An 11142-nucleotide genomic window follows, 5' to 3' on the forward strand; every position below is an offset into this window, starting at 1 on the left:
TCAAACAATATGGGAAGATAGGAACCGGGGACACCAATGGACGTGAACATCCTAGTTTTATACACCGAATGGACTACGGGACTGCCAGCCATGTCGTGTGTACCATCACCGCCTCTCTGCACCATCTCTCTCGCTAGTTGCTCGGGCTCACTGGCAGTGGCCCGGGGTTGATGGTGACAATCGTCGGCCTGAAACCCGGCTCGACTGCAAGTAGTCGTCTCGACATCGAAGGGACACCATCAACGCCAAGTGCAGCGTGCTGTTGGTGCACTGGGATTCGCTGGGCTCACTGAGGCCGACCGGCTGCTATGCCCCGCCCGACCCCTTATCGCATGCTGTTGGTGTTAGTTGGACATGTTTGAGTCTCAAACCCGGAGACCGCAGACCCCCATGGAACAATGCTCTCACACTCGGAGTTTGCTAATAAACATGATCTAGTACCTCCTTCCTTTGGCCCCTGGCCTGCAGGCTTTCTCGAGTGGTCTTGCTGTGGCGTGTGCCCGTGGTTGGCCCCCGAGGTCCGTTGAAAAGGTGGGGCGGTCCTTAAATGGGGCCAATCGTGTACGGGTGTCCGCCGGTTGGTCTGCAGCTGTCATTGCCCCGGCACAGGCTGTTCATGAACTCTTGTGGTTTGAGTCACCGTAATTGACTGTTGGCTATCCCTTCCGGCAAAGCTTCAATCTCTCGAATCTTCCCGGCCTGGCAAGTGCAACGCGTCAACCGCATTTTCCCGGTACCTATAATGCCGCCCCCTTTCAAGTTTTCATCATCACGTTACCGGGCCGTTGGAGAGCCTGCCCTTCGAAATCCAGCGACTCATCCTGTCGCAGGCGCCGATGCTTGACACGCTGCGCGCCCTTGTCCACGCGTCCCCCCGGCTGCACAGCGTCTACGCACAGGACCGACTGCACATCCTCCGGGCCTTTGTGGAACAGTCCCTTGAGGGCATTTTTCTTGACGCCTACGCTGCCTACCGCTCTGGAACTGACGAGTTCCAACTCACACGCGACGAGCCAATGATTTGGGATTTCGTTCACGACTTTGAGAATAAACGGAACGGGACAAATACTCCGCAGTCCAAGCTGACTGAGCCGCTAGCTTTAGATGATCTGGTCCAGCTGGTCCGCTTCCATCATGCTATCGTCGAGCCTCTGACGGAGCGGTACTCAATCTGGGCGCTGGCCGCCTTGTCCTCGGCCCCACAGGACTGTCCACTCAGCTGGACGGAGAAGGTGCGAATTCAGCGGGCGCTCTACCGCTTCCAAATCTTTTGCAATCTTTGTGGCTCGCGGGGAGAAGGGCGCAGCTCGCCACAATCTCTCCAAGAGCCCCTGGAGCGTCTCCGTGTTCTTAGTCTGTTCCCAGCCTGGCAGATCGAGGAGATACTCTGTATTCAGGAGTTCGGTAAGGACACGTACGGTGGTATTTTCGACCGCGTCGCCTGGGATTTGAACGAGGAACGGAACCCTGGATATAAAGACCTGAACCTCAAGTTTGTGCGAGAGAGTTTGTTGCTGTTTTCGGGTCCACCAAGCTATGGTAAAGTCCATTGCCGTGGTCCAGTGAAATTTCATCCTTACCAACCTTACAATCAGATATCAACCGAGAGTCTCGAGAAGCTATGCTGCGCCATGGTCTTCCCGTTTTAGCCTTCGCCTTCAAAAAATTGGATGACCATGACGGACTCGTCGAACTCGTCCGAGACAGTATCTTATCGGTTGAGTTTCATGGTGCCGGCATGTATTCCACCTGGATGGACGAGGCGGTCCAGGACATACACCAGCATCATCGACGGGAGCAGTGGTACTCGGAGCAGTATGATGGCCCGGAAAAAAGGAAAGAGAAGACACCCTTCGTCAAAGACACGCCAGACCAACCTCCGCTCGCCTGGGTAACCTTTTGGTACGGCAAAGCGAGCAATTTCTTTGGCCCGTATGTGCATGAAGCATTCCGTCGCTGGGGATTTGTTATGTGGGACGGTCCGCGGTTGAGGGCCTCGGGCGCCCTGGTCCACATGTATTGGGCGGGGGGCTGCCCCGGCTGCGCGGGCTGGGATCCCCGAGAGAGCTTTTCTGATGACGAGGACTAATTGCGGGACAGCCTGAGAGGTGCCGTTCCTTTGTACAGAGCAACTTCTCGACGGATGTGGCATTAGCACATGTAATATTACCTTCCTCTTCCAATCTAGAAATTCCGAAAACTCATCGAGTCATCTTCCCATCGTGATATCAATAATCAAACGCACCTTATTGTCCACGTAGACCGACTAGTCGACCCGCATCTCTTGTTTCCGTTCTGACTTCTATCCGAACTCATCAAGAAGGGACACGGCGGGATGTTGATGGTGCCGAAATGGTGGGGGCTTGAAATTCAGGAGCACATGAGCAGTCTGTCTCACTCTGCCAGTCTGTCTGCCTTGAGTGGTGACAGGGGGGAGGGACTGCTGCGACGCTAATGGCTACCCTGCCTGAAGTGCCTAGCGCTGCCACACTGGCGGCCCCAGACGGGTAGGGCTGTGAGTCACAGGGCTGGAGCCCCACCAATCCCAGCGCTTTCCCACCCGCCAACTCGCCCCCAACGGGGCCAGGACCGCCAGGCCCAATGAACCGGGTCGCCCCAAACTTCACCATGACTCTGACGCCGTCATGAACAAAGGGCCAATAAGCGACCACACTGGTCATGATCCGCCCCTGTTCAAAAAGACATCGACGTCTTCGTCCTCGTTCGAGCCACTTCCCCTCGTTTCGGTCAGTCCAGTTTTGTACTTTTTCTCGCATCACCGGCGTGTCCTCAACGTCCAAGCGTACCTGCTAGGCACACCACATCCGACGCGCCCTTGTCGAATCCGAGCAAACTGACAGTTGGAAAAGGAACGAAGAACGCAGAAAACAAAACAAAAAACTAGGAACAACTGAACAACTACTTTTTGAAAAGCCCATCCATATTAAAACCCCATCATGGGCCTACCCTTACGAAACGCAAGTCTTCCCATACCCATACCCGGGCCTCCGGGTCCGGGTGGGTCCAACGACATCTCCGAGTCCGGCACCGATTCCGGCTCGGGTTTCGGCCTCAGCATCATCGCCTCCGGGCAACCAATTTCCGGGTCTCGCCACACCCATTCTCTCCGCATCTCCCATCCACGCCGCGGATGCCTTGGTGACGCCTGCGGGTTAGACCCGGACAGCTACCGCACCACGCTCGACCGGTGCAGTAGGTCTAGGTCCAATTTCAAACCCAACAGCAACAACAAGCATCACGATAAGCTCCGGCGGCGTGCTCAACTCGCTCGGAATTCCCCTGAGCCAAGTCCATCATCATCCCACGACGCAAGCCCTGTCCCAACCCCAAGTTCTTCCTCTGAGCCGCATTACACCAAGCGACGCAGTCCATGGTCTGCAGACGCGGACGAGGGATGTGTCCTTGCGCGCTCGACACTTGCGCTGCCAGGTGAAGATCTAACGCCGGAATGGGGTTCTGCGCCCCGAGGATCTAGTGAAGATGAGATATCCCCGTCAAGTCAGTCCAGCCAGTCAAGCCAGTCATCAACGCAGTCGAGGCGAAGTCGAAGGCGCAGTGGCGGTGGTAGTGGTGGTAGTCAAGACGGGGAAGGAGAGAAAAGACGTCCACCATCACTAGAACGACAAGACGCCTTTCGCGACGAAAAGACGGCCAAGAAGCCTCCGCAATCTTGGGCGACCCCACGCGTTATTCCTCGCAACCACTATGATGACGACAACAACAACAACCACAACAGTAGCGACAACGACGAAGACATTGCCGAGCTGTACCGCCTCGGTGTGCTCTACGACGACGTCCATGAGCGCGGCTCAGGGTTCTCTCTGGCACAGATTGACCATGTGGAACCGACGTACTCCTTGCGGGTGCGACCCCAGCGGTCGCGGCGCAGGGCCGGTGCGCGGAGGGTGGCAGCGGATCGCGTAAAGGCGGAGGAGCAGAAAGAAGAGGAGAGAGAGGAATGGGGTGGAAGGGAGGGGGATGATTGGTATCATGAGCCCTCTGGGCTATCAGCGGTGGATTTGGCGGTTTCAGCGTTTGGGGAAGATGAACGGGTGGCGGGTTGGCTGTTATCGGGTACTTCTTCTTTCTCCCAAACGACATCCATGCCGTCCCAGCCCCAGTCCCAGCAACGGACGACTACGCAACACGACGGGCAGCTGGTGACGGTCATTTACGAGCTGGAGGACGACGACTACCACGAGACACGCACCATCCCCGCGGCATCGGAGGACAATTCACTTGATTTGGTTTCACTTTCTTCTGGGAGGATTTCTTTATCAGACTACGACATGGCGGAGGATGTAATGATGACGGATGCAGGGACGGAGGCGGAAAGCGACGTTGATCCCTGGGTTGTGCTGGGCCCTGACGGCTCGTAGCAGGTCCGCCTTTTATAACAGACCCCCGACTGCCCTTGGGTCTGGGCCGCCTATGCAGCTGCGCGCTGCGATCGGACTGGCCCTCTTCTTGTGGTCTGGCACACCAGCGGATGACGTCGCTTTTCAAGGGGAGCTACGGTGGAAGCAAGTTGTGTGCTCGTGGCTGAGGCCATTTGAGCTCGCTTGCAAATGGAGGATGGTTGTTGATGATACCCCGTCTGTGCTATTATTCTGGTCATTTTGGGAGCGAGCGCTGCAGTTTGTTACTTTCTTTTGTATGTTTCACTTTTTTCTGTCAGCTGTTTAGATATCTTTTTTCTTTACCTTGTTACGAAGTCACGAGCAAATTTTATCTACTTTTGGGTCCATTATTACGATTTTGGATGTTGCATTAGGAAATATACCCCTGTGGCGAAACATTCTGTCCTCTGTTGCTTTTTTGATCATGTAGATTCAATCTAATCTAATTGACGATTATGCCTTGACGTTGTAAGGGGAATTGTTCATCATCCCGATCTTACGTAGAGGCCGGGTAGATCACAAAACAGATAATCATGTCTTTTGGAAAAAGTCTATTCCGGTAAACCCTAGGCTCATTTTCCCATTAAGGGTCTGTTGTGTAACAACGATCGCCCAAAAGTTTACCATTGTGTAGGCAAGTTACCTATTAGTCAACATCACTTTGCGGGCGAACGACATGGCGTCCGCCCTTTGCGCAACATGACATGTGCGTCACGCCAAGAGCGCGCAGTGCTCCGTCAGCAGGCAGCGGAGAAGCGCGGAAGACGTCGGCTCCTCCTAGGAGCCGAGCACGAGTCGGTCGAAACTAACTCTAGGCGATTGTTCCGTATAAAGATTCATCTGTCGAGGGCTCAAGGGTCGAATTGAAGAAATCATCGCACTGCGGATACTCACAGTCTTACCTCTTCTTCAACTTACTGTGTTCAAGACCCTCGCAGCTCCGAACCCCACACTATCACCACACAACCCAATGGCGACCCCATCCATCACCACCCTGGCCGCCCGAGCCACAGACTTCAAAGCCCTCCACGTTCCCGGCAAACCCCTCCTCCTAGCCAACGTCTATGACCCCATCTCGGCCCGCATCGTCGGCACGCTCCCCAACGTCCGCGCTCTCGCCTCCGCCAGCTGGGCCGTAGCCCAGACCGTCGGCGTCGACGACGGGCAACTAACCCTCGAGCAAAACTTGACGCAGCTCGCCCCCATCGCCGCCGTCGCGCACGAACTGGGCCTGCCGCTGACGGTGGACATCCAGGACGGTTACGGCGACCGGCTGGAGGAGGTCATTCGGCGGGTGATTACGGAGTTGGGGGCGGTCGGGGTTAACTTGGAGGACTCGGACCGGGCGACATTTAAGGTGATTGGGGAGGAGGAGGCGGTGGACCGGGTGCGCCGCGCGGTCAAGGTCGCCGCGGAGGTGGGCGTGCCGGATTTTGTGGTGAATGCGCGCGCTGATAGCTGGCCGGCGCATCAGGATTTGGAGGAGTCGATTCGGCGCGGGAAGAAGTACCTGGAGGCGGGCGCGACGACGGTGTTTGTGTTTTGGGGCGGGTCGAGGGAGACGCCGGAGGAAGATGTGAAGAAGCTGGTGGATGCGTTTGGGGGGCGGGTCAATATTCAGGCGCGCAAGGAGACGTCTGTGCAGAAGAAGGCGTTGACTAGCGCCGACATTGCGAGACTGGGGGCCGCGCGAGTCAGCGTTGGGCCGCAGCTGTATTTGGCTGCACTGGGGGCCATCACCCAGGCAGCCAAGGCCATCCTGGATGCTTAGGGGAGATGTTCGGTAACTAGTTGATTAGAGCGCAGCAAAAAGTTCGACAAAACAAGACTGTGTCCCGGAAACATCTAATAGAATATGTGACATAGAACAGTCTAATTGCTTTCATTCCCGTGATTGAACAAGTGCTGACAACAAGGTGAGAATAAAAAACGGGGCCGAGCCAGGGCTTGAACCTGGGACCACTTGCAAGTTTGGGAACCCAAAGCAAGTATGCTACCACTACACCACACGGCCTTGTTGAAAACGGGCGGTCCGGTTCGGTCGTCATGACGGACGGCACAGGTGAGTGAGCGAGTGAACGTCTTTCAGCTCTCCCAACGCAACAAAGCCAACCAACGAGAACAAAGCCATGATAGGCCCTTGAAATTCCCGCGACTGCTCAGAAGGGGGAACTTTGACTCCGCTTGAAACTCTTTGGTGAAATTCGTTCTGGACGTCGACTCGAAAACTTAGCGCTTGATTCGCCCCCTAGAGGTAGCGTCCCCCGTTGGGTTTTACTTTCCAGTTTGTACTTCGGGTCTTAAATCTGAGAGTAAAATCCATCGAAAACCGGTGATATTTAATTGGGGTGGGTATAATTGCTCCGCTAACGCCATGCTAGTAAAGTTTATCCTTCACTCTCCCTATTTCCTACCATTCGTCGTTGGTGTTTCTGACTTGCTAGTCTGTTCCTGTAATTAGTCCCTTCTGATACGCAAAAGCCCTCCTTTAATGTGAGCCTGTGACAACCGGGATGTTATCTAAAAATTCAATCCCACGGCGGCCATAAATCGAGCAACAAATTGGTATCAACCCCGTTCAACATCTCGGTCGTAACAATGTGCGGGAACATGGCATTCGTCGTCGGCACACCCACCAACACCGAGTTCCCGGACGGAGTACTGCCCCCCGGCCGCAGCCTCCTATGCTGGGCGGAGAGCAAGTCGCCGAGCATACGCGCGACGTGGCAGCGCAGCCCGATAGATCGCAACCACACGACCAGCCTGGCGACTAGCGAGTCTAACGCGGGAACGTCCTGGGTGTGTTGAAGCTGGTCTTCGTACTTGCGGAGAAGCTGACAGAGCGTGATGGCGGAAAAGATGACGATGTGGTATATGTGATCGGTGAGGTGCTGTGTGCGCTCATCGGCTGTCTCCATCGCGAGATTGATGATGGAGGTGGTGAGTTGGATGAGCTTTGCGAGCCGGGAGTTACCCATCCGGCTGTGATTGGCTTTGACTGCTCGCCTCAAGGTGAGTAACTGAGCGAAGTCGAACCCCATTTGCAAAAATTGCGATCGCGGTTGTTCTAAGGAGCTGATGAGTACGGAGGGTTTCATCGAATGGTGTGGGGGGAGAGCTTACCAAATAAGAACTCCCATTCCGTACGCCACGACCGCAACGCTACGTCGGCGGCCCCAACATCAACGTGAGAATCAGTGGAATAGGTGTAAATGATCCAGTATAATTTGACCTCAGCCACCATGCGCATCTCAAAGTTGGACAAGCGATGTTGGTCTACTCGGTCGACGAGACGCTTGCAGGCGTCAATATCATTCTGGTGGAGCACCGCCTTCCGTCGTGTTCCGATACAGTATCTAGCCAAGTCAATTAGTATTAACTCTTGTGTGAAGAGTAGAGTGGATAGTGGACTAACTGTAGGTGTGCAAGACAGAGATGGTTCCAAACACACCACGTATCCAAAACATCTCTGTCAACTGGCATCGAGGTTTGTTCCGTGAGGAATGCGAAATTAGGATTCGCCAGGGCCTGCTGGATAGCATAACTGGTGAGAAGCCAGCCGTCGATACTAAGCGGGACTTGTCCCACTGTAGTTGACCATAAACTGAGAACCAAAACCGATTCGAAAAAACTTGTGGAATTATTAGTGGTTAATAGCGACCTGGAGACCAATGTCTGCGCTTCATCGAAAAGAGGCGGGGCGAGCCGGGCCGCTAGGTCATCCGTCGTGTGACGGACAGCAATTAGGCAGGCACTGCATAAGAGCAACGGCGACCTGGTCACGAGGGAGAGCAAGTCATGGATTGGCATCGACTCGTCGAACCTAACCCAGCGTCCATAATGTTCTTGAAAGCTAAGATTGGTTTAATAAGTGCTAGTCCGACAAGTTGGGATTGTGGACCGCGCCGCTTACATGGATAGAAGCTGACATGCTTCCTCGTACAAGAGGAACCCCTTGGAGAGAATGTGAGACTGATTCGCCGGTGAAGCATATGTGTCGTTTGGTGAGTGAATGCCGATCTCGGTGGCAGCATCACGGATTACCATGACAGGTGGTTCGTCGGGCTCCTCCGAGGATCTTTCCTCATCTGCAGCTCTTGATAGAGATGATAGCGAGCCATCCATTAAAATGGGTTTAGATATGGGCGCCACAATGTCGAGGCGTGTATCAATCCGCTCTACTAGCTTGCCTAGAGCAAGCTCCAACCGGTCCAGCCTGGGCGCGGCCCCGTGGTCAGCACCATATTCGGGTAACCAATCGCTTAATTCAATTACTAGATTTAGAAGGCGGAAGAAAAATGTAGTTACCTTTGGTAGATGGCCGGATCGTGGGCCGGATCGTGGCCGGAGGCCGGCCCCTGAATGGTCACGGCATCTTCATCCTGCAGCTCAAGAGAACACGGCTGCTTGAGGGTCTGGCAACGAAGACATGTGCCGGGCCCACTTTCCGATCGGTAGCATCGCGTCTTCTGCCGCCGACAGGTGGTGCACGCCTTGGATGCACGGTCCGTCCGAAGCGGAGGCATGCTTCATGTTGGACCTGACAAAGTGAATTTACTAGTTTGGAACTGCGTGGAGTGAATCGTGTGGGTATTAATGGAAGGGCCCAGATGAGCGACAACGGGTGCAGAACTTGGGGTGACATGAGAGGACCTATCGCGTGCTTATCGGCGTGCATGTCGTCACATAAGATAACTGTTATCGTACGCATCCGTAAAGTTAATTGGAGGGTTGTGCACCCATGAAATGATGACTCAGCAGCTTCGCTTCTCCAACCAAGTAATTTTCGCGACAATCCCGTTCTTCACGTTCCCAGAGTCCCAGACCATCGCAGTATCCGTACGGTACCTAACTTTGACTAACGACTAAGGCACTCTATACAGTCAAGACTGCTTCGTACCTAGCCTGCTTAGTACTTGGTACAAACCGAAGTACACACGGCGACGACGACAGACGGCAATCCCCGTGCGTCTGCAATGGATCCTCAGGGTTCGGTTCTCAGTTGCTGCGAAACGCGGTCTGGAGAATGTTGGTGACATTGCAATCGCGGATCATTGAGAGAAAAAAGAACGCGGCAGATATTTAATTACATGAATACTAATTTAGGCCGCTACTCAACTGCTCTCGGGCAGCTTCTCCTTTAACCAAGGGATCTCCTCGGCCGAATACCGGTACGCCCGGAACAACGCGTTCGACTCACCCGGAAACAACCCAGCTGTCCGCTTATCCTCATACGCCTGGAAGTGCGGGTTGACATACTCCCAGCAAACATACCCTTCCTTAGTGACCTCAAATAGCCTCCCAAATCCACTCTCGCAGAGCAGCGTGTTCCCGTTTTCCAACCGCTGCGCGCTGCCCATGAAAGGCGTGTAAAAAGCAATCATCTGCGACTTGTCCCGGTACTCCCACACGATCTCCTTCGTCTTGCGGTCCACCTCGATGGCGCGGCTGTACATGATGGACTCACCGGCGCGGAAGGCGCCGTTGTCGAAGATGAGGATATTCCCGTTGGGCAGCTCGTTGGCGCAGTGCTGCTGGGCGAGCACGTCTGACTTGAGGCTCCAGATGATGTCGCCTGTCGCCTTCGAGATGATGACCACCGCGGAGACGGAGCGCATGGATGCCAGGATGTTGCCGTCTTTGAGGGGGAAGACGGCATTGATGAGGGGGTAGTGCTCGCGTGTGTAGTGCGCTTGGAGCGGGTACTCATCCCGCGGCAGCCGCTCCGAGACTTTCCATTCCCAGACTAGTTTCCCGTTGGCGTCTACTTCCTTGATGGTGTCGGCGTAGGTGATGCCGTCGATTTCGGACCCGGGCACGCCGCCCACGACCTTGGCAGAGTCCTCCTTGGACAGGGCCTCGAGGCTGGCGTACAAAAGCCGGCCATCGCCGAAGTGGTACTGGTCGTGATGGCCGAACTCGTCCTGGAACTGCCGCACCACTTTTCCGTCCGGGTCGAGCTCGCTCATGATGCCGCCGCCATACTTGTTGAAGAAGGGGAAGATGTCTTTGCGGTTTGCGTCGATGGTGTTGACGGCGAGGTTTCCGTTCGGGAGGATCCGCGCATGGCGCCCGATCCGGCCCGGCAGCTTCCACTGGTGAACCTCGTTCCCGTCGATGTCGATGAGGTGTGCAACGTCGGAGGTCAGGGGGCAGAAGAGGGTGTAGCCGCCGAAGGAGCGGGACTTGTCAACGCCAATGAGGCCAACACCACGACGTTTGAGAGTGTTTTGCTCCATTTTCAGGATCTTGATGAAGCCAGATAGACTGATAGAATCTTGGTGAATTGAAGTATGTAAACTCAGTGCAAGCTCAGTGAAAGACCGGTTCGCTTAACTGATTGAGTGAGTGGCAAGAGCTGATGAGTACCTAGATACTGTGTTATCCAAGATGATAAAGCTGCTGACGCAGATACCCTTTTAACGTTCGTCATCGTGAATTATCTCGTGATCTTTTCCCTTTCCTGTCGTGGTCGTGGGTCTCGCCGGTCGCCGGCCGCGGGATGTACGGCTTCCCACCGGGGCGTGCCATCGGCTTCCCACCGGCATGCCGACGGCAAGCCGCTGGGTACGATAACCCCAGCAAACCAAGTCCCACACTCCACGCGTTGGCCAAATCTCCTTGTTAGGATCTCTACGACATCGATGTAGTGCATCCCACGTCTTGATACTGGATTGCGAAAGCACGCAATTCTAGGTTCGATGTTGTTATCGCCAAAGAT

General features: G+C 54.9%; 5 protein-coding genes and 1 non-coding gene across 6 annotated transcripts; 3 read left to right on the plus strand and 3 right to left on the minus strand.

The window, feature by feature from the left end:
- Positions 1-742: 742 nt before the first annotated feature.
- C8A04DRAFT_37728 (uncharacterized protein) lies at positions 743-2089 on the plus strand (the record flags this gene model as incomplete). The annotated part of the gene is made up of 3 exons (XM_062783993.1): positions 743-759; positions 794-1539; positions 1596-2089. The coding sequence occupies 3 exons, from the start codon at positions 743-745 to the stop codon at positions 2087-2089; spliced, it is 1257 nt and encodes a 418-aa protein (XP_062636563.1).
- An 868-nt stretch (positions 2090-2957) lies between these two features.
- Positions 2958-4400, plus strand: C8A04DRAFT_12628 (uncharacterized protein; the record flags this gene model as incomplete). The annotated part of the gene is made up of 3 exons (XM_062777399.1): positions 2958-3338; positions 3381-3915; positions 3967-4400. 3 exons carry the CDS (start codon positions 2958-2960, stop codon positions 4398-4400), a joined length of 1350 nt encoding a protein of 449 aa, XP_062636564.1.
- Positions 4401-5391: 991 nt separating this feature from the next.
- Positions 5392-6192, plus strand: C8A04DRAFT_29218 (2-methylisocitrate lyase; the record flags this gene model as incomplete). Its single annotated transcript, XM_062780924.1, has 1 exon — positions 5392-6192. One exon carries the CDS (start codon positions 5392-5394, stop codon positions 6190-6192), a length of 801 nt encoding a protein of 266 aa, XP_062636565.1.
- A 161-nt stretch (positions 6193-6353) lies between these two features.
- Positions 6354-6435, minus strand: C8A04DRAFT_t88. Its single transcript has one exon. It is a non-coding gene; the product is annotated as a tRNA-Pro (tRNA).
- A 514-nt stretch (positions 6436-6949) lies between these two features.
- On the minus strand, positions 6950-8947 carry C8A04DRAFT_29219 (uncharacterized protein; the record flags this gene model as incomplete). The annotated part of the gene is made up of 4 exons (XM_062780925.1): positions 6950-7488; positions 7545-7777; positions 8335-8637; positions 8730-8947. 4 exons carry the CDS (start codon positions 8945-8947, stop codon positions 6950-6952), a joined length of 1293 nt encoding a protein of 430 aa, XP_062636566.1.
- A 588-nt stretch (positions 8948-9535) lies between these two features.
- C8A04DRAFT_29220 (uncharacterized protein) lies at positions 9536-10660 on the minus strand (the record flags this gene model as incomplete). The annotated part of the gene is made up of 1 exon (XM_062780926.1): positions 9536-10660. The coding sequence occupies one exon, from the start codon at positions 10658-10660 to the stop codon at positions 9536-9538; it is 1125 nt and encodes a 374-aa protein (XP_062636567.1).
- Between the last annotated feature and the right edge of the window lie 482 nt (positions 10661-11142).

The sequence above is a fragment of the Dichotomopilus funicola genome, assembly GCF_033296635.1.
Source record: "Dichotomopilus funicola strain CBS 141.50 unplaced genomic scaffold C8A04scaffold_36, whole genome shotgun sequence".
Lineage (NCBI taxonomy): Eukaryota > Fungi > Ascomycota > Sordariomycetes > Sordariales > Chaetomiaceae > Dichotomopilus > Dichotomopilus funicola.